The sequence below is a fragment of the Rhinolophus sinicus genome, chromosome 17 (assembly GCF_057876585.1).
Source record: "Rhinolophus sinicus isolate RSI-liver-muscle chromosome 17, RSI-T2T, whole genome shotgun sequence".
Classification (NCBI taxonomy): Eukaryota; Metazoa; Chordata; class Mammalia; order Chiroptera; family Rhinolophidae; genus Rhinolophus; species Rhinolophus sinicus.
Genome location: NC_142517.1, coordinates 50,662,457 through 50,684,193, shown reverse-complemented (window position 1 = coordinate 50,684,193; position 21,737 = coordinate 50,662,457). Strand labels below are relative to the sequence as shown.

Sequence of the window (21,737 nt, the reverse complement as noted above, 5' to 3'; positions counted from 1 at the left end):
CCAGTCCTGCAGCTCCTTTAGCATATAGTCCTTTTCCACCTAAAGCCAGTCCAGCATTTCCTCAGCTGGGCTGCATTGTGACTTAATCCTATCGCTCTGGTGGTCAGAGTAAACCGTGGGGTAGACGGTTGGGGAGTAACAGGAGATATGTATTGTCTCAGAAGGCAAAAACTTCTACATCACCAAGCTTATACATACATCCCCAAGAGAGCAGCACTAGCCTTTAACAGAAAAGAACAGGTTACTTCTATAGATCAACAGTATTTAGGGAAATATGGGAATTTAAGATTTTCAAATGCATTGATCCAGATGACCCCATTTTCAGTCTCAGCATCCCATTTTTTCCCGAGTCAGGGTCTTGACCTTGGTATAGACTTGGTAGGGTTGAGAATTTAACCTTCTCTGCAACTTTGCTACTTCTATAATTTAGTTTTTGGGTCTGGCCCACAGATTTTTCCCCCCCTCTGGCTACAGGCTATGTGAATAATTTTATATGCTGCCAAACAGACTCTCTGGCTTTTGCGTTTGGTCTGATATTGGCAATAAATCATCCTCAGTTTTTCATCTTTCTTTAATGTTTTTCTTTAGCTTTGAATGAGCCCTCCCCCTCCCAAAGAAAAAATGGCCAATTCAATTCCAAACTTCTTATAACGACTGTTTCCTGAAACCCCTGAGATACGTTATCTGTTGGTGCACTCCCTTCTAGACATTCCATTCCAGTTTGCCACTGATGAGTTTCAACACTGCCACAGCATTCCAGGGGCTATCAGTGCTCCACTATCACCAGTGATGGGGGTTCTCATTACCAGCAGGCTAGCAGGTGACCCAATTTCAAAATTCATCTTAGAGTCTTTTTCCGGGACTACATCGTGCACCTTCATGGGTTGAATTCCTTAGGAAAAGCGTTCCGAGATTTTGAGATTTGCATGCAGGTTTTTTATTGGACTCTCGGAATCAACGTCTGAGAGGGAGCAGGGAAGCAAGACTGGGGAGAAGTTGTACTGTGATGCAGAGATCTAGAGCCCACAAGGCTTGTACCTGGTGGAGATGGACATTATTATCAATCGTTTTTAGGTTTTATTAAGCATTTGCACCACCATATTTCTGGGGAGGGTTCTGGGATTAGAAGATGACCGTAGCTGCATGGCAAGGTCTTCCGTCTCACCAACAGGCAGACACTAATAGAGGTATAAGCTATATGCACCCAAAAGGGGAAGAAAAAGCATCTTCTTTAGACGTCTCTGCCCTAAAGATACGCACAGTTTGCTCTGCGAAGACGAAGCCAGAGGGAGGACAGGGGTCTTCAGGGTGCCCTCTTCTGGCGAAGAATCGACTCCACCCTCCCCAATCCTCGTCCTTCGAGGAGCAGGTTGCAAGCCGAATTGTGTCGCCTCAGAAATGCCAGTGAGACTCCCCATGAAGTTCACAGTGAGGTACAGGTTATGCAGGTTCGTACCCAAAAAGAGGGTGGGTTTTTTGAGACCTTGGGTGGAACGCGGGTGTCCGAGGCCCGCACACTCCTCCCCAACCGCCCTCGCGGATGAGCCACAGCGGATCCGTCTCCGCCCGTGTTCGCTGAGCGGCTTAAGCCGGGTAAGCGCGGTCCTAGCGTCTCCTCGGGACTGTCGCTGGTAAGTGCCCTTGCCCTGCAGTCTCGTGGGAGGAATGCACGGGGACAGGGTGGAACTTTATTTACACCTCTTCAGTCATTCTCGTTCCACTCTGCACATCCCTAAAAATCTGTGCCGTCGTCTCTTTAAGTGAAACTGTACAGCAGTAAACGGTTCCCTTACCCAGACGCACAGAGCGTGTTGTACCGGAACTGACGCGTTACGTGCCGCGTAAGCCCGCCCACCCGCCGCCGGCAGTTCCGTGGCGGGAACTGAGGCGACTGTGCAGACGGCGGGGACGCTCAGCCTGGCAGCGCGGGCCTTCCTGCGTCTCATATTCTCAGATTGGGGGACGGAGCCAAGACTTCGAGACCCCATCGGCCTTTCGCCGTCCCGGAAGCCCCAGGAACGAGCCGGCGGCGTCCTCGCTCCGGAGACGAGCGGCTGAAAGGCCCAGGCAGTGCCCAGGGACACGCGCGGGGAGCCTGGGATAACAGGTGACCAGCCGGAGAAGTTGCAACTGTTGCCTTCGCCTTCCTCTTCTCCTGCGCCCTTGATGCTCCTGTGATGTCTTTGTGATGTCTTCCCCTCCGTCGTAGCGCTCCAGCCTAGCTCCCTCCTACCCCTTCGGGAAATGGGGGCTCAGTACAGCATCTTTCAGAGCCCAGCTCTGGATTTATTACTGTTTAGCAAACCTGTGGCAGGGATGGCATAATCCAAGAACGTTAAAAACCTTGGCTGTTTACAGATAATAACAGTTTTACTTATTGATCATATACCCATATGTCAAGCACAAAACTGTGTTTGCTAAATTCTTTTATTTACTTCAGTTGCCTTATGGAATAGGCCTTAGCCCTTTTTACAGAAGGGGAAGCTGTGTCTCATAAATGGTAATTCAGTCATCAAGTATTATGGAGCATCTATTATGTACCAGTCATTTCACTAGGTCTGGGGGATAAAAGCAGTGAAAAAAGTAGAATTTGCCACTAAAGCTGGGAATTTTCAAGCAAGTTAATGATGCCTTTCTATCCATAAAAACAGCCTTCTGCTGCCTGGAAGAATGTTTACCTGAAAGTTAATAGTGGTTATTTTTCTGGGTGAGATTTTTGTCTGAATTTTTTAAACTCCTCGGGCTTTTCTGCATTGTTTTTGGTATGTTCAAATGAGCATGTTATCAAAAAACAGCTGTTTCCGTTTTAATAACAGATTCCCCACCTGGACCAATCCTCCCCAGAGAAAAGCTTCAGAAGGTAGGTAGTAACTGGCTCTGCCAGGAAAAGAGGCCCTGGAGGGGAGCTCTAGGCCCAAAAAAACAAGTGGAGGTTCTCATTTGTGGTATCAGCACTCCTAATTCCTGAGTCCATTCCACAGTCAGAGCTAGAGCTAAGACAGAGATTGCAGAGGCCCATGTAGAGTTTGGCCATTAATGACATTTATCAGAAAGTTTGGAACTCTTAAAAAATTTCCTGACATAAGACTTACCTTTATTCTATAACTTTGTCATAAATCGATTCTAAATTCCTTAAGCACTTTGGCCTCTTTTATATCCCTGTAGCCTGCGCTACAATGCATTCAGAGTGCTAGGTCATGGGGTGATGTTCTTTATTTAGTAAGTAATATTGAATAGCTTCGCACAAGGTTAAATGTGCTTGCAGGCAGTACTTTCTCTTAATGGTTTCAAAGGAGCTTTTCTTTTTCTGTCTTGCACCTCGTCAGGGTGAAGTAACCATGCAGGCATTTCTAAAAGGCACATCTATCAGTACTAAACCACCATTGACCAAGGATCGAGGAGTAGCTGCCACTGCTGGAAGCAGTGGAGAGAGCAAGAAAGCCAAACCTGTTCCATGGGTGGAAAAATAGTAAGAACTCTTGTGTTTTTGTTGAAATAATTAATAAATTACATCTCTAACCAGTTTTGATCACTTTTTTTTTTTTTTTTTTTTTTTTTGCTTAAGGGGACAATTTGTTTTTAGATTTTGTCCTTGAAAATCACCCAGTTATGTGAGTCATAGACCCTTGGAATTGAAAGTTACCTTAGAATGATCCAGTTTAATTATCTTATTTTATAGATGAACTTAGGTCTTCTCTGTAACTCACTCAGGTCTATGGTTTGGTCAGGAGTTCTACTTAAGTCCAAATAATCTGTTCCCCTTTCATGACTGATAGTTGGAAATTGTTGAGGTTTTCTGTATAATTTTTTGCAAAAACAATGCTTGAAGTGGCATTTAAATTTCAGTCAACTAAGTGATATTATGACAAGTAGTAGTCGTAACCTCATGCCTCAGTTATTACCAGTGGTTTACAGATAAGCCAGATAAGGCCCTCATATATTTTGTTTAACACCAAAATGCTTTTAAAAATGGAAAATATCACATAAAAAAATCTAGATATTTTTAATTAAAAAAACATACAAGGGAGAAAAACCTAGATGTTTCAGCTTCTTGCGATTAGGCAACAGTAGATGCAAATTTTCACCTGACAACTTAGATGGACTTGAGTACTGCTGCTCATTTTGGAGAGGTCATACGAGTATGTTCCTCAATGGTTAATAGTCCCTATTTTCTCTTGCCTTCTTCACGCTTGTTATCTGCCTGGCCTCTGCAGGCACTTGAGTATGAAACTCTGGTTTATAACATACACTGGTTTTCCTAGAAAACATTATCTGACATGAAATTCCATCTGGCACTGACCAGATTAATTAGAACAGTATGATTCAAAGAAGAGTTTTGCTTAGTTAACTAAGCACAAAGTTTAATCTTAGGGTTGGACTATAACTATTCTAGCTTCTTTTAAAATGACTAGTTAATGATTTAAGATGAAAATTATGTCATACTTCATATTGGTTAAACTTATTTTGTTAGCCCTCATTGAAGTGAATAGATATGCATTTTTTGTGCAGTTAGGTGATGGAAGAAATTGATACTAACCAATTAACAACTTAATAACTATGTAACTGTATTAACCAAAATAGTTACCTATCCTGAGATTACTAAATAGTTCTCCCTTTTCAGGTTTAGGTACCTGATCTTCTTAAAATATAGTATTACTTCCTAGGCAAGTGTTCACGTTAAATTTTTTACCAGTTGGCTTTTGTGATGTAATAAAGTAAAATTCTTTTGTTTAATTTTTGTAAGCATAACAGATGCAAACCATGTATCTGGAAAAGTGAAAAATTACTTCACTCCTTCAGTATGTATTTGCTTAAGGTAAATCCACCTACTTCCGATTATGAAAGATTCTCATTTCATTACTAAAATACCAATGATAATTCTCATATATTGGTAAACAGAACACTTGGAGACTTTTCTGTGGCTACTATACTATACTAAATAACCTCTCTTTTTTATTTCCAGTCGCCCAAAATGTGTGGATGAAGTTGCTTTCCAAGATGAAGTGGTTGCAGTGCTGAAAAAGTCTTTAGAAGGAGCTGATGTGAGTAGCAAATGATGTTTAATGTCACTGGGAAATTTAAGACTTAATTTATTCACCCTTTACCTTCCTTTATAACCTCCCACCCCCTTTAAATACTATGCTATATATACAATAGGAGCTTAGTTTTCTTAATCTTTCTTCTTGCAACTTCAGCTCATCCAAAGCCCTAATATGTCTCTTCACTCCTTTTTCCTCAGTATTGGCCAGACCCAGTTGCTCCTTTGGTCTATTTCCTCTTTGAAACAACTGACATCTTTATATAATATAAAATCTTGCCCAATCCTGAGCAAAAGGGTGGGACAGGGAACTGAGAGAAGCCTGGGATTCCCTTCAGAAATAAGAGGTTTCTGATTTCAGCTTTGAAAATTCCACCTAAGTAGATTAGGTAAGGAGCAATCATAAATATGATTCAGCTTAAGATACTAGAAAGACATCTTGGGGAAAAAGTAATGGTATTATATGAAAAAGCAGCATTTAAAACTGTTAATACTATGATACCAGTTATATTAAGAAATCTGTGTATTAAGATATATCTCCCCTCTCTATTAAGGAAGTTACTGCACTGTTCCATAGACATTTTCAGTCCTTTTCATCTATTTGTGTCAGAATACAATTAAAAAAATAAAATAAAATTTAACTTCTACAGCTCCCTAATCTCTTGTTTTATGGGCCACCTGGAACTGGAAAAACATCCACTATTTTGGCAGCAGCTAGGGAACTATTTGGGTAAGTCCCTCTCTCTCTCTTTTTCAGATTTAAGACCGAAAATCTCTGGTACTGCTTTTCTTTCTCTAAAAATGTGCATTTGGTTTCTCTGTGAAGTTGTTGGGGTTTTTTTTGTTTCTGAATTTTTTATTAGTCCAGTGGGCCCATTTCCACTTCCTCCCCTCCAATAAATTAGCTTGCCTACCTACATCTTTTGTAACCTTCATTCTGAACCTTATTCAAAATTTGAATGTACTTCACAGAGAGCCTTGTGATTTTTTTCATCACTTTTTTTCATTATGATTTTGGAGCCCGGAGGACCCAACCTATCTCATGTCGATAGTTTCATCACTCTCTTAATCATTGTGGTTCAGATCTGTGTCGTGAGATAGAATCTGTTGTGTCTGATGCTACTGACTCACACCTCTTCTTGAGTTCCTCCTTCCTCTGGATTTTCCAGGCCATACCTCTGGAGTGACTAGGCCAGCTCCTTGCCCTCAAGCTTCCTGAGTGTGGTAGCCGATGCAGTGTGATTCTGGGTACAGCAGAGAAATCTCTGTGATTCCTCTTAGATTCCTCTTCCTAGATTGACACTCTCCGTTTAGCCAACCATTGTATAGGAGTCCTTTACCTAGAAAAGATATATCAGCCCAGGTCTGATACCCATGCATTATGCACCAGCATGGCAAAAGATCTTATATTTATCCAGAATTTTTATATCAGGCTATGGCCAAAGGATACATCTGAAATCTTACATGTGAAAATAATTACATGCCTTTGCAACCAGCAAATATGTAAAAATATTTTTATTGAAATGTGAGGGGAGACAAAAGGCAAAGCTGTTATGAACCTAATATTGTTAGACAGCAACTTTTCCTTCTTAAGGAAATTACAAAGGAGGTTTTCTTGATTATTCCACAACTCAATCAGATCCAAATTGAACCAGCATTAGCAATGTAGTCATAATGAAATTATTAAGTAGTTTATTATTAGTTATTCTAGTTTAGGTCAGTCCAAATTATAACTTTTAAAATAGTCTTTTAAAAATAATGCCTAATGCCTGTCCTTAGAGAACTTAAAGAACTTATTTTAATTATAAATTCCACATTTGTGAAATATATGTGGTTTTAAAATAGAAAATATATGCACAGAGCTTCTTAAATGTTTATGCCCATAGACAAATGCTTAGGTTATATATTACAGCATTGTTTAAAATTGTAACATTTGAAACTATAAATGTCTAACAATAGAAAGATGTTAAATAAGTAAATGATGGTAGTTGTAGGATGGAATGTCACATAGATTAAAATGGTATTTACAGTGGTTCTGATGACATAGCAAGATGTTTATACTATCCTAGGTGGAAAATTGATTTAAAATTTTATATGTTATGTGACATCATCTACCTATTTTTCTTTTTAAAGCATGGAAAAAAAAAAGCCAAGAGGTTAATTGCATGTCTCTGCAAAAGAAAATACAGAAGTGATTGTGTGCCTTCTGTCCATATTATTTACTATATGGATTTTGAACTCCTACAGAATGTGCAAGTGTTAAAATGTGGTTTAAACCTGGGTTATTTAAGTGCTCTATGATGTTTCATACTTGTTTCATTTTGACATAGGCCTGAACTTTTTCGATTAAGAGTTCTTGAGTTAAATGCATCTGATGAACGTGGGATACAAGTAGTTAGAGAGAAAGTGAAGAATTTTGCCCAATTAACTGTATCAGGAAGTCGTTCAGAGTAAGTAAGCTCATCTCCCCTTCTCTGTACCATGTCATTTTATCTGTTGAAAATACATGTTTCTGCCAAATTTACAACTTTTTCTATTTTTATCTAAATTATTCAAACCCAGAAATGACCTTTCATTATAACTAATTTTGTTTAGCTGTCAAGGATTTTTCACTGACATTTTGTCTAAGGAGTATTTTTAATTACATAATTTGGTGGTACACTCATAAAGTTCTGTAAGATTGTATTAAGCTTTAGTGTATATTTCATAATTAGGGTGACCATATAAGTTCTTGTCCATATTGAGATGTTTTTACAGTGAAAGAGCAGGTATTATTAATAATTAAATAGGACTGCCCTGAATTAAAAAGGATATTTAGTCAACTTATACTCCTTAGGTGGCAAAGGTCCAAGATTAAAGTTTTGGTACCTGGTATATATTAAAATTTGTATCAGAGCACACATTAAGAATCTGTAGAAAGTGAACAACTAATTTTTGATAGCCACATTGAATTGACAATGCATATAAACCATATATCTTATAAGGTACTTAGATCAAGAATATATAAAGAACTCTTACAACTCAATAGTAAAAATACAACCCAATTTTAAAATGGGCAAAGGATCTGAATTACTCCAAATAAGATATACAAATAGCCAAAAAGTACATGAAAACGGCTCATCAACATCATTACCCATTAGAGAAATGCAAATCAAAACCATGATGAGATCCCACTTTACACTCACCAGGATGGGTATCATCAAAAAGACAGTATATAACACAACTATTAAAAATGTGGAGGAATTGGAACTCTTATACATTGCTGGTTGGAATGTAAAATGGTGCAGCCACTTTGAAGAGTTTGGCAATTCCTCACAAAGTTAAACATAGTTACCACATAACCCAGCAATTCTAGTCCTAGGTATACATATACCTACAAGAAATAAAACATGTCTATTCAAAACATGTACACAAATGTTCGTAATAGCATTATTCATAATGGTCAAAACATGGAAACAACCCAAATATCAACTAATGAATGGACGAAAAAAATGCAGTATGTCCATTTACCATACTGACAATAACAAAGAATGAAGTAATAACACTACAACAGGGATGAACCTTGAAAACACTATGCTAAGTGAAAGAAACCAATCACAAAAGACATTATATTGACATCATATAATGCCATTTATAGAAAATGTCCAGAATAGGCAAACTGTGGAAACAGAAAGTAGAGATTCATGATTGCCTATGGCTGGAAGAGTTGGAAGAGTAGTGGATCCTAATGGGCACAGGGTTTCTTTTGGGGATGATGAGAATGTTCTAAAATTAGATTGTGATATGTGAATTATAAATTTTAACTCCTATGTGTTTTTCTGAATCAGTGGGAAGCCATGTCCTCCTTTTAAGATTGTGATTCTGGATGAAGCAGATTCTATGACCTCCGCTGCTCAGGCAGCTTTAAGACGTACCATGGAGAAAGAGTCTAAAACCACCCGATTCTGTCTCATCTGTAACTATGTTAGTCGGTACGTTAGTCGGTTTTGCCCTGAAGATAGATGCTAGGTAGCCTTATTTTGATAACCTCCAATTACGGAGAGAAAAAACGTAAATGTTTCAGCGCTACATTAATTTCATCATCAAATCTTGATTTTTTCTTGATAAAAATGAGTTCTTTGGGGGAAATTCCTTAAACACTGACTTTTTTCCCCAATATTTTACAGAATAATTGAACCTCTGACCTCTAGATGTTCTAAATTCCGCTTCAAACCTCTGTCAGATAAAATTCAACGGCAGCGATTACTAGACATTGCTGATAAAGAAAATGTCAAAATTAGCAATGAGGTAAGTACTAATCCCTTGATGAATTCTTATGAAGAGGCCCTGAAAGGAGTCCTATGTGTATTTCCATTTCTGATGCCAATTCTTCAGGCAAAGTTAAGCTAAATGAGCAACAGTTGAAATGTGTAGGCATTACAGGTTCAGTCTTTCAGGTACCTTTAGAAGTTTATGATCAATATTTCAGTGACCCAAAACTGGGGCAGATTTCATCCATATAATGCAAATTCTGCCACAACAAATCTGCATGACAACATTTTAGTCACTACCTAATACTTCAAAAACTAATTTGATTATGATAAAATTCTGGTTCAGTGATAGAATATGTAGGAGGGCTCTTATTCATTATAACAATTTAACCATATTTTGAATTTTTTTTTATGTAATCAAGAAATAGGATGAAAAGTATGGGACGTCTCTGTCTCTGCAAATTTCTTTCAAAGGCAAGAGATCGCTATCCTTCCATTGGACTGATGCTATCTCCATGAATTGTTCCACTACAGGACTGATAATATTCCCTCAAAAACAGAAATGAATTGTTTTCCTCCCAACTCTAGGCTAAAATAATAGTGCTTTTCTCTTTACTAAAGCCAAAAAGTCTAACTGACCATCATGTGTAAAAAAAAAAAAAACTCTTCTTTTCAGGGAGTATCTTATCTTGTTAAAGTGTCAGAAGGAGACTTAAGAAAAGCCATTACATTTCTTCAAAGTGCTACTCGATTAACAGGTGGGAAAGAGGTTACAGAGAAGGTGATCACGGATATTGCTGGGGTAAGAGCACTAGTTATTCTAAAATTCTTTCAGATGGCTTTTTGTGGCTTTTACAAAATTATCATTCAGTATGTACAGAATGCTTATTATGTGCTTAGTCCATTCAAGTTGCTATAACAGAATACCACAGGCTGAATGGCTTTTAACAACACAGATTCATTTCATAGTTCTGGAGGCTGGGAAGTCTAAGATCAAGGTGCCCACAGATCCATGTCTTAAGAACTACATCCTACCATGTTTCCCCAAAAATAAGACCTAGCTGGACAATCAGCTTTAATGCATTGTTTGGAGCGAAAAATTTATATATAAGACCGGGTCTTATAGTAAAATAAAATCGGATCTTACACTAATTTTTGCTCCAAAAGACATGTTAAAGCTGATTGTCCAGCTAGGTCTTCTTTTCAGGGAAACACAGTAGTTCATTCTAGGTCTGATTTCATAGATGGCCTTTCTCATTGCATCCTCCTATGGCAGAAGGGAGCATCTGAGGCCTCTTAGGACATAAATCCCTTTGAGGGTCACTTCTCCCTCATGACCTAATCAACTCCCAAAGGCCCCATCTCCAAATACCATCACTTGAGGAATTTTTAACATGAAGGGGCTATAGCATGTCCCTAATACTGTGCTAAGAACAGTGTAATAAGGGAATAACCTGGGAGTATGAGAATGCTTCAGGGATGTGGCAGTTAAAGATTCAACAAATATCCCTGTTCTCACAACTTCTGACAAAGGGTCATATATAAAAGAGGCATTTTCAACTTACAGAAAACAGAAAACCATACCTGTCTTTGGATACTCCCTTGTCAGGCCTCACCTCGGGACCAATACAATTCCTAAGGCATTTTTCACACCATAATGAAACTTCAGGCATTGGTATTGGGGCCCTTTTCAAACCAGTCAATGTCATTCATTAGTGGCATCTTTACTTGGATAAAGGGCACTGCCTCTTAAAATTACTTTCAAACTACTTGATATTAACCACTGCTCTTGAATAGCTAGCAACCAGGTATCAGCCAGTTACCATGGGGAGAACTTAATCATCCAGTTTCGTCATGGGCCCAAACTGAAGAGAAGCAAGAAATTTTTGTATAATCACTAAAGTTATTAAAGGAAAATGCACCACCCTTACAGCATAGTGACTAATGTATCCGCATAGCCAGGGCAAGAGGTTACCTGGAGAGCATACAGTGGTACCTGTTTTCGAACGTCTCCATTGACGAACATTTGGGTTTATGAACACTGTAAATTTTATGGATCTATGATATCATTAAGATAGTAAAATTCATGCTAAATTTGCAGTTTAAGGGGTTGATTTTAAAGGTATGCAATGGATTAATCCATTTTGCATTACTTTCTAATGGGGAAACCGCATCTCGGTTTTCAAACGTTTCAGAACTCGGTTCTTCTAGAACGGATTACATTAGAAAACCAAGGTACCACTGTATTTCAACTTCAGGTCCAAGTTCTCTGGATCTCAGAATATAAGCATAAAGGCTTACATTACAGCTAGCCCTTTTCATTCTCCTTTACTGCCCCAGCTTACGAATTGTCAGGACAGCTGTTTTTGCACACAATGAACCACCCACACATGGAATAATGGAATAAAGCAAGTGTAGGCTGCACAGTACAGTCCAAACGCTTCACCAAAATAATTCAACTTTTTAGGTAGTACCAGCTGAGACAATTGATGGAATATTTGCTGCATGTCAGAGTGGCTCTTTCGACAAACTGGAAGCTGTGGTAAAGGTAGAACTATTTTATTAACTTTGGGGGAAAAGTTCAATCATACTAAGTGTCACCAAGTGTCAATTTTTCCATTACAGGACTTAATAGATGAGGGTCATGCAGCAACTCAGCTTGTAAATCAACTTCATGATGTGATTGTAGAGAATGATAACCTTTCTGATAAACAAAAGTCCATTATTACAGAAAAACTTGCTGTAAGTAGGCACTTTTACACATTTCAGCAAACTGTTTGTACCTGAAAGGCCAATTTACTAAACCTTTCTCTTTTTCTTGTAGGAAGTAGATAAATGCTTAGCAGATGGTGCCGATGAACATCTGCAACTTATCAGCCTCTGTGCTACTGTGATGCAGCAGTTAACTCAGAATTGTTAATTATTCAATTTATATATTTTGTAAAAAAATAAAATGACTAAAGCACCTTTAAAGTGAATATACAATTTATTTAACATTCAAACTTCATTAAGACATGTGCAATATGGCAATTTTACTGGGGGTTTAACCCTACCTAGGATATGATTGCTTGCTGGGGCTTAGCAACAGGGTCCAGTTCACACTTAGCACTAATTAAATACTTTATTGAATAAATACAATACCAACAAAATGCATCCAAATGCTTTCTAAAAAAAAAAAAATCAATTTTAAAGGCCTTTCTATTTAGGCTAATGACAACACAATAAAGGCAGATAAGCTAGTTTAACATAATTGGCTGATTTTATACAGCACTTATATCTTTTAGTCCACAAGTATATTATTAAATGATAGAGAACATCTAATACAACCATTTCTACATAACTAGGAAATAAATTTCTAAGAAAGAAAGATTTTACAGACCCCATCTTTTACACCCAACCCCAACAGTCTAACTCTAAAGAGGATAAAAGCCAATGACTTTCCTCACAAGAGCTCACGACTAATGTCGCTTTGCTATCAAAAATCTGTATTTCTGATCCGTTATGAGCATTGAGACAAGATTCAGATTCCCAAAGAAAGCACAATGCACGTTGTGATCGCCTATTCAGCAACAGCGGGCACTGCATTCAAGACTATCTCATCCCAGGAATTAAATAAGGTCAGCCACATTCATAGGCATTTCCTCCACTGTAGTATTGTAGAAAGTCTCAATGTCACGAAGAATCCTCTTGTCTTCTTCAGTAACAAAGTTTATAGCCACACCTTTCCTCCCAAATCGACCCCCTCTGCCAATTCTGTGTAAGAAAAGAAACCAGCAATTAGTGTTGTTACTTCTCCTGGGTGTGAGCTACTGAACCTGATGATCCATTTGTTAACCACCAGCTGCTGTTTACTTATCAAGGTTATAGTTCGCGCTTCTAATTGCAGCACTATCTGCTAATCAATATCTAGAGAAAGAAGTCTTCCTTTGCAGTTAGTGCCAAAAGGATTCAAGTCTTGTCTGGCTGCAAAATGAGATTTTATCAGGCGTCTTGAGCACTATTATTATTTTTAAAGCAGATGACAGTATTGTGTTTGGGGTAGTGAAATTTAAAAGCCCATACCAAAGCGGGCCAGCCAAGAGCAGATGTCAGCCTGGGACAGATGTAAACACCAGGGATAAAACAAAGAATAGTTATGCAATCCATTTCGACGCACTTCTGGAACTGTAAACTGTAAATACAAATGCTGCATGGTTAACTATTGTCTAAAACTTACTTTTTCCAGTGGGAAAACAAGTATTTGGTATGGTAACCCAAACTCATCACTGCTTTTTTGCTCATTTTCACACGTTGTAACTCAAATTACTCAAACGTGTTTACCTCCAAAACAACTTTCTACCTTCCTCATAGAAACCAGACAATACAAACCACCTAACAGGCTATAATATACAAAAATGCCTTGGCCGGAGCAACTTAAAATATCAAATAATCATGACAAAAGAAAAACAAATATAAATACCGACTCGCTCTTTATTCAAACAGTGTGCTGTTTCGCTTATGATTCCACGTCCTAAATTACGTCAACGCCGTTTCTGAGTGCCATCTCGTCATCAACTGCGGCTATCGACTCCTGTATTTTTTAAAAAGTCTTTTTTTACATCACATAACAAAGTACAATTCAATTTATTTAGGGATAAAGCCACTATAACTAAACCAGGGACTGCTCAAATTGCTACCAGATGACACCAAGAAAATCCCAACTATAAAGGAATCACCAAGAAAGCACATGGACACACAAGAGCATCACTAAAAATAAAGCTCAAAAATATGCTAAGACCAACAGCTCTAAAGCAATCTAATCCATATGTATGAAAGCCCACAATTTGGGCAATATTTACAACCGTTTTCCCACTGTGCATGACCAATCTTCCCAAGTACAATTTTAATTACATCCTACCAAGTTTATTGTCTACCTACTGAACAGAATTCCCTGAATTGAGGTAACGTTTCACACAAATCAGTCAACAGAATGAAAAGGCAACACATGAACTTGTTTTACCAATACAGTAAGTCAAGGTGCCACCTACTCACCTGTGAATATAATTTTCACGATTGGTAGGTAGATCATAGTTTATAACCAATGACACTTGTTGCACATCAATCCCACGAGCCTGAAATACAATGGTATGTTTAAATTTAATTAAATAACTAGAGACCTCTAATGTAGGCCACAAAATAGTAGTGAACTATATGTTTAGTGATATAGTCCACTGTGGAGCGTGGTCTTTTCTTTATTCTCCCAAATAGTCCAAGTTGGTAAAGGTTATTGAAAAACCTTCCCCCCAAAAAAAGCTTTTGGTAGGATTAAGAAATAGCAGTTCAGAGACTTACCAACAAGTCAGTAGTGATCAGAACACGGCTTGACCCTGATCGAAATTCTCTCATGATAACATCTCTTTCCTTCTGGTCCATGTCACCATGCTGCAAATTAACAAACCTTAATTCCAGAATCACTAGTCAAATCAGTATTATTTAACTTTACTGACATGTATGAGACCAAGCGTCCCTGGCTGCTACAGGAGTTTAACAGACAGGTATAGTTAAGAAACAACTTTATTTTGAGCAGGGGGAACGACAACACAGCACTTAACAGCTATATTGTAGTCTGAATCCTGCTTTAATGAAAATATACAGATTGTAATTACCATTACTAGGTTAAAACACCTCTTACCAGAGCGGAAACTGTGAAGTCCCTGGCATGCATTTTCTCAGTGAGCCAGTCCACCTTGCGCCTTGTATTAAGAAAAATAACAGCCTGTGTGATCGTCAGTGTCTCGTACAAGTCACAAAGTGTATCCAATTTCCACTCCTATAGTATTTCAAAGAAAAAGTTAATCGTTAAAACAATTTAATTTCCAACTTACAGCCATTAGAAATTCAGTTAAGTTGGTCTACACATATTGCACCAAATCTTAAGACAAAGGACACTGGACATTAAGAAAGAGGTCCACCCCAGTCTTTACAATCTAGTGCAGTTACTTTTCTTCTTGTGTGTACTCTGCTAGCATTATTGCAAAAACCAAGATGTGATCCCAGTTTCTGCAATTTTAGCACAGTGCTTATACAAGAAGGGGAAAAAAGTGGCTACATTTTTATGTTTAATTAGACACATTACCTCTCTTTCAACGTTAATATAAAATTGTTTGATTCCTTCAAGAGTCAATTCTTCCTTTTTCACCAGAATTCGAATTGGATCTCTCATGAATTTTTTGGTCACTTCCAATACATCAGTTGGCATTGTGGCAGAAAGCAACACCACCTTAAAAAGACAATGATGTTGTCACACAAGTAGACCTACTTTCAAAATATTCAAGAAAACATGTTTGAGACCAAGCGTCTCTGTCTTGCTATGGAATTGTGCTAGACAGAGATAGTTTTGCATCAATTGCTTTAAGCAGGGGGAACGACAATAAAACACTTCAGTTGTATTGTAACAACACCTGCATTAAACAATCTCCAGATATAGGTGCAAAGTAAAGCTCACCTGAATACTTGTATTTAATTTTTGGAAAATCTCATAGATTTGATCCTTAAACCCTCGGCTCAACATTTCATCTGCTTCATCCAAAACAAACATTTTGATCCATTTTGGAGCTGTCAAAAACAAAGTCATATTATCACCTCTAGATTTTCAGGGATACTATTTGTATTTATTTATAATAGCAAAAAAAAAATATGCTCTCAACAGACAGCAATACTTACAAAGATATCTTCTGTTTAACATATCAAACACTCTCCCTGGTGTGCCAACAACAATATGTGGTGCTTCAGCCTGCAGTTTTTGCATTTCATTTCTAACATTGGTTCCACCAATGCAGGCATGACAAGTTGCTCCCATGTAGTCTCCAAGTGCCAGGATTACCTTTTGGATCTAAAAGCAAACAGCCTTAATTATTTTCCAGCAGAATTACAGACTGTGATTAAACTTTTAAAGCATAATGGCAAACATCTGGTCTGCAAACAGCTTTTATGCATGCAACACTTAACTACTTCCAAGCTTAATATGCAAGACTGATCTAACTGCTTCAAGGTAAAAGTCCCTTAAAATATTTCTTGTACCTTGTCAAACTTAGGATTCCTGTTGCCCCAGGTACCAGCTAGATTCATAACTAAAAACATTTCCTTCATTACTCTTCATTGTGTAGGAAGGTGTAAATAGTGGATCAAGCTCTGCAATTACAACCTAGACAAGATACTTTTCCCACAGAGCAGTAACATATAATCTTGACTTTACCAAAGCCTAGCTTTATTAGCGAGGTTTCCTTCAAAGCCAATATAGATAGCAGTGAGCTTTGAAAACATCGTGCACCAGATGCATCACAAACAACTGAGACAGTCAAGTGATACATGTCACTGCAGTTTTCATGTTGCACAACTGCATTCAAAAAAATAGGAATCTAGTCCACCCTAAACAGAAAGCTTTGGTTTCTCCATTATTATAACCCTGTGAACCATACCTGCACACCCAGTTCCTATTTATTTTCAACAAAAACTCCCTGCATGCACGGACAGTTAAAAGGAGGGCTCTGATAGGACCAATTTATACTAAGCTTTAAATTTTTCAGTTGTGAAACCTGAACCTATGCAACACGCAAGCAGTTTTTTTGAACTACACTATCAATACCTGTTGAGCCAGTTCTCTGGTGGGGGCCAATACTAGTGCTTGGGTCTCCTTGAACTCAATCTCCAACTGTTGCAGGATGGAAATAGCAAATGTGGCTGTCTTGCCAGTACCTGACTGAGCTTGAGCAATCACATCATACCCTAAAAAAAGTAGGATACATATTTACCGATCCCACATCAAAACGTCAATTCTAGTTCACACCATGTATTCCATTTGGAACATGAATTATGCCCAAATAATCAAGTGATCAGCAATGAGTATTCTCTTCATTTCAGGTCAGTCCCGAAAGATGATTGCCATCATTTCACTTTAAGGAATACAAATAGGTGCTAGACCCCCAGAAGTTATTTTCCCTTTTATGGTGCAGGTCTATGTAAAACAATGAATTTTTTTTAAAGTGCCGAGTGCTTTTACCTTTAATACAAGGAATAATAGCTCTCTGCTGAATAGCTGAAGGCTTCTCAAAACCGTAAGCATAGATGCCCCGAAGAAGAGACTCCTTTAAATTCATATCGTCAAAGTTATCAACAATTTCATTCCAGTTGCTCTATAAAATTAAAAACAAATAAAAATAAGTAATATGAACAAACTCACCTTTTCAGAATTTCAAAATCCACACACAATTTCTTACCTCGATGACACCATCGGGGTCCATTCCCTCTGGGCCGCCATGTTCTCTGCAAAGAACACTGCAGTTAGATTAACAAGCCATCCTAACTGCACATTAGGGGGATAGCCCTTTACAACCCGTCTATCACGTTACCCTCCTCCTGCACGTGTACACTTCCTACTAAAAAAAGCAATGGAGGCTGGTGGTACAGGGCACATAATTTACTGTGCACCTGCCCAAAGGTTGAGAACCCAGGACGGACGGAAAAGCCCCACGGACACTGGCTTTCCCCCAAGCCCTTGCGCCAGGTGCTCCCGTCTCGGCGGCGGGCCGTCTCGCGAGAGGTCCACGCGCTGAGCTCCGCCCCTTACACTGCGCAAGCCGGAGTGATTGACGCGGGCCGAGGCCTGGCGAAGGCTATGCTAACGGCTCGCCGAGACCCCGTTGCTGGTCTGGCCCCAGCGCGCCTTTTGGCCGCGGCGAGTGGGCGCCGCTGTCACCCTCCCCCCACCCCACCTTCAGTCTAACACTTCAACTCGCGCGGTTCGCTGCAAATAAAGCTTTGGGCCCCGGTTACACTGTACCGAATGCGGACTGCGCCACGGCTTTAACTAAGTGTCGGGCTCCGTACGGGCAGGGCAAGCAGCCGAGATCTAAGATCTTCAGGAGAAAAAGACACCCTTCAACCACTCCATTTTCGTACCCTTATCTTGTGTCCTCTCAATCAGGGGCTCTACCCATCATGGAAGCTTCTCGAAGGACACAGGGGTACCTTACCCCAAGGAAACGCCTATGAACCCGGAGTTCCCTGACTCCACGCCAGCTACTACAATTTCCTCTGGCGCCATTTGACCTTCACCACAAAATAGCACCAACGAAATTGCCCTGTACCTGTTATAATCCGCGGAGCCACCAGACATGTTCCGAAAAACCACTCAGCGCCCGACTGAAAAGACAGTCAGACCGCCCCACCCGTTTTTTATAGGCTCGTGGCCGGAACCCGTTTTCTGCGGAGGAATTTTCTCGTCGTTCTTCATTAGCCGCAAAATTGTGGTCCTGGTGTCCTTACCTCAGGAAGTGTCCTCAGAAGGTCGGTGGGAAAATCCAAGTTGGTTATGTCAAGATATTACAGGGACGCTGGGAATCCCAGGACCGTAGGAGAAGGATGGGACTCTTTGCTTGGCGGCGGAAGAATATTGCAGCAAGCGGTGCCGACCCGCGTTCCCCTCCCTCCCTGCTCCTACGGGGTTTCCGCGTCCCTGAAGCAGAGGCGGCCCCGGGAGCCGGGCAGGACCGGGAGGCGGAAGCCTGAGGCGCGCTGCGCTCGGCCTGGCCCGGGCTTCCCCGTGGGCAAGAGGGCCCGAGCTCATTTTTCGCCGCTGGCGCTGGGTGCGGAGAGGCAGGCACCTCCACGTTCTGCTCTAGAGGGAGATCGGGTTTTTCCGCCCGATTAAATAGCTGTGGGGAAAGGTTATTTAGTCAGACTGTAAAGAGCCGCTTGGCTTTGAGCCCGAGCGTTTAACATCCGTTCCGATTTTAAAAGTGTGAAACTCTTGCTAGGGAAAATGTCGGCCACCCAGCACGTCCCAGAAAACCGGGTTTACCCTACGTTGTGCAGGGCGAGAAAAACCGTGTGTCGTTTGCAAATGTCTCTGGAGTAGACAATTCGATTCTCATGTTGCTTCTAGTCTTATCTCGCTCTCTTTAAAATAATGCTAATAATTTTAACAGGTGTGAGGAATACCTGATAAAGTCTGTAAACTTTTGCAAACATATAGTAGCTAAGGAGGATTACTTTTCCTTGTAACGCGAGAATTTAAATGGATGCTTCAGACAGATACAGCTCCTTGCTGCTTTGGGACTAGATAGGTTTTGACTCTGGTGTCTTATTGGTCATTAAAAAAAACTAAACAAACTGAATTTAATTGCTTATACGTTATGAATATTGATTTGCTGAAGAGGAGAGCAATACAACCCTTGCTGCTTGAATAAACTGCATGATTCTTTAAGCTCCTTGCAGTTTTCAATTGTAGCTCTAACCCAGGCCTGTTGGTGAAAAAAGAAAATGTATTTAGTAGTCATTTAACTTTAAAATACAATCCCACTCATGCTGCAAGATATCATCACAAATATTCAGGAAGACATTTTCTCATTAATTCAGAAGACCAACCTAAAGTCATAACTGTAAAAACTGACGCTTAATTTTCTACATTTGTATATCATATTTGATATATTTGGTTATAAATACCACATGTATTTTTTAAATCATTAATTTATTTATTTGAAAGTTATCGTGCCAGGAACTGTGACAGAAACTCATACCATGATCACAAAGTGGCCTTGGCCCTCAGTCTCGTGATGCTATCCATCCCCCTGTAATGTTCAAATCCAGATTTGAGGTAATGCCAGACATTTTCTAGGAATGGAAGTCAGAGATCCTTATTGTCTCATGTAAAACCTACTAAAAAATCTTCTGGCATCTAAGAAAGTGAAGAAAATACTAAATCAGAAAAGTGACCAACCATTTAGTCTCACTTGAGTCTTTAGGGTGAAATCAATTAACACCTCATTGTTGAGTGTTTTAGGTTTAGTACTACCATTACATGCTGTGGAGCATTTCCAGAGTCTCTTAAGAGAAAATAATCAAAGGCTAATCTCTGGTTTAGGTCACAATGGTTCAAGTTGTTTTAAGGAAAGAAAGTTTCATAATTTAAAATTCAGTCAAAATCCAGAGCCTGCAACCCTACAATGTATTTCTAATGAATGGTGTGCTCACCACATTTGTATTTGCTTACTAATAGCATTAAGTAATAAATGAGTTAAAGACGTAAAACATACACAAGTTTTGCATATCAACTTAGAGCATACTCTTGTACCTTTGAGATAAGTTTTTCTACTTAACTGAGATCTGAAATTAGATAGCCTTCTCGGAGTCAACCACAAATGCTTCTGTGCTAACCTGGAGTCTGGAGGCCATTTATATTTCAAATGATGCTAAAAATCAGATTCCTTCCTTAGGTGAGCCTCCCTAGTTTAGAGTTGCTCTTCAGTGTCATCAGCTGACAGTCCTAAACCCATCTAGCAATTGTAAGCCAATTGTCACCAAATGTATCAAGGAATTAGTACAAATTTGTCAGTATGACATGGAAAAACAATAACAAAACCTTAAAGTGTATGCTTTATGTTGTTCGTGACACCTTCCTATAGAAAGTACCATGTATTTTCATCATTCAGGGAGTGTTGTGTTCCATCTTGAGGTTCTCACATTATTTTAAGTCCATCAATTGATTTGAAGTGATAGCTGTGCATTTAAAGCAGTGTCTTGATAAGCTTTTGACATGCAAAAGTTTGTTAAGGTATGTGTTTTGGATCTTCAACTCATTTATTACTTATTAATGTCATTTATTATTTAGCAAACACCCAGTATAATACATGCTGTCCCTCCATCTATAATTTAAATGTTTAAAAAGAACTGCCTTGAGCTGGATAAAGACAGTAGTGCTACTCATCTTTATTATTTAGTTGCTGGAGGAAATTAGAGGCTAGATTGTGCTTGAATGTAGGCAGTGTCCACTGAAGCAATTTGGAGGGTGACACTCAGTGCCACGTGCTTTACAATAACTTTTAAAGCCATTTACATAAAAATAGGTAAAGATATTAATAGAGTTGAAGAAAATGGACAAAATTGAGGAGGACCATGGAAAGGACTTGATCTATGTAAAGATTGAGTTTAAATCTATTAATTCAAGATTATTCAACTCTATTGTGTAACCAAGATATGATTAGAGGTTTTTCTAGCTTTACCCTTATAAAGACTAAAATAAAAATACGTTATTGTACTTCAATTCAGTACATTTATAACTGGTATGCATAAAAATCAAAGGGGAGATCTATTTGAAAGGCAGATACGTGTGGACTCTGCCCTCCCACCCAGATTCAGTAGATCTGATCTGAGGTGGAGCCAGTTTTTTACTTTGCAATATTCTAAACTTAAAGAAAAGTTGCAAGAATAAAGCAGTGGATACCAAATACTTGTTACACTTACCAACTGTTAACAGTTTAATACATTTACTCTCTCTCTTATATTTATCTATGACTTTTTTTTAACTTTCTGAAAGTCACAGACATAGTAGTGTCATTTTATTCCTAATAAAGTAATTCAGCACTACATTCTAAAAACAAAGATATTCTCCTTTCGTAAATACCAAACAATCC

General features: G+C 39.0%; 2 protein-coding genes and 5 non-coding genes across 11 annotated transcripts; 1 reads left to right on the top strand and 6 right to left on the bottom strand.

Annotated features, from left to right (window-relative positions):
• Positions 1 to 1,866: 1,866 nt before the first annotated feature.
• RFC4 (replication factor C subunit 4) lies at positions 1,867 to 12,255 on the top strand. Of its 2 annotated transcripts, XM_019752108.3 has the most exons (12): positions 1,867 to 2,107; positions 2,817 to 2,860; positions 3,327 to 3,469; positions 4,964 to 5,042; positions 5,689 to 5,768; positions 7,369 to 7,488; positions 8,866 to 9,009; positions 9,205 to 9,325; positions 9,965 to 10,090; positions 11,756 to 11,836; positions 11,914 to 12,030; positions 12,113 to 12,255. In XM_019752108.3, the coding sequence occupies exons 3-12, from the start codon at positions 3,339 to 3,341 to the stop codon at positions 12,206 to 12,208; spliced, it is 1,095 nt and encodes a 364-aa protein (XP_019607667.1). In that variant the 5' UTR covers positions 1,867 to 2,107; positions 2,817 to 2,860; positions 3,327 to 3,338; the 3' UTR covers positions 12,209 to 12,255. The 2 variants fall into 2 exon arrangements, with proteins under 2 accessions (XP_019607667.1, XP_074185311.1); XM_074329210.2 differs by lacking the exon at positions 2,817 to 2,860.
• On the bottom strand, positions 12,256 to 18,523 carry EIF4A2 (eukaryotic translation initiation factor 4A2). Of its 4 annotated transcripts, none has more exons than XR_012495253.2 (12): positions 18,414 to 18,523; positions 17,544 to 17,589; positions 17,327 to 17,459; positions 16,913 to 17,052; positions 15,991 to 16,159; positions 15,773 to 15,882; positions 15,404 to 15,547; positions 14,960 to 15,097; positions 14,620 to 14,709; positions 14,320 to 14,399; positions 13,748 to 13,858; positions 12,256 to 13,041 (listed from the first exon to the last, which is right to left on the bottom strand). XR_012495253.2 is itself a non-coding variant. In XM_019752106.3 (11 exons), exons 1-11 carry the CDS (start codon positions 18,440 to 18,442, stop codon positions 12,897 to 12,899), a joined length of 1,224 nt encoding a protein of 407 aa, XP_019607665.1. In that variant the 5' UTR covers positions 18,443 to 18,523; the 3' UTR covers positions 12,256 to 12,896. The 4 variants fall into 4 exon arrangements, 2 of the variants coding, with proteins under 2 accessions (XP_019607665.1, XP_019607664.1); XR_002139227.3 differs by having other exon boundaries at positions 17,544 to 17,601; positions 18,414 to 18,464; XM_019752106.3 differs by lacking the exon at positions 13,748 to 13,858.
• Positions 14,449 to 14,590, bottom strand: LOC141568091 (small nucleolar RNA SNORA4). Its single transcript, XR_012491100.1, has one exon. It is a non-coding gene; the product is annotated as a small nucleolar RNA SNORA4 (small nucleolar RNA).
• LOC141568071 (small nucleolar RNA SNORA63) lies at positions 14,775 to 14,906 on the bottom strand. The gene has a single exon (XR_012491080.1). It is a non-coding gene; the product is annotated as a small nucleolar RNA SNORA63 (small nucleolar RNA).
• LOC141568124 (small nucleolar RNA SNORA81) lies at positions 15,184 to 15,361 on the bottom strand. The gene has a single exon (XR_012491144.1). It is a non-coding gene; the product is annotated as a small nucleolar RNA SNORA81 (small nucleolar RNA).
• On the bottom strand, positions 15,608 to 15,734 carry LOC141568073 (small nucleolar RNA SNORA63). The gene has a single exon (XR_012491081.2). It is a non-coding gene; the product is annotated as a small nucleolar RNA SNORA63 (small nucleolar RNA).
• On the bottom strand, positions 17,154 to 17,222 carry LOC141568133 (small nucleolar RNA SNORD2). The gene has a single exon (XR_012491163.1). It is a non-coding gene; the product is annotated as a small nucleolar RNA SNORD2 (small nucleolar RNA).
• Positions 18,524 to 21,737: the final 3,214 nt, after the last annotated feature.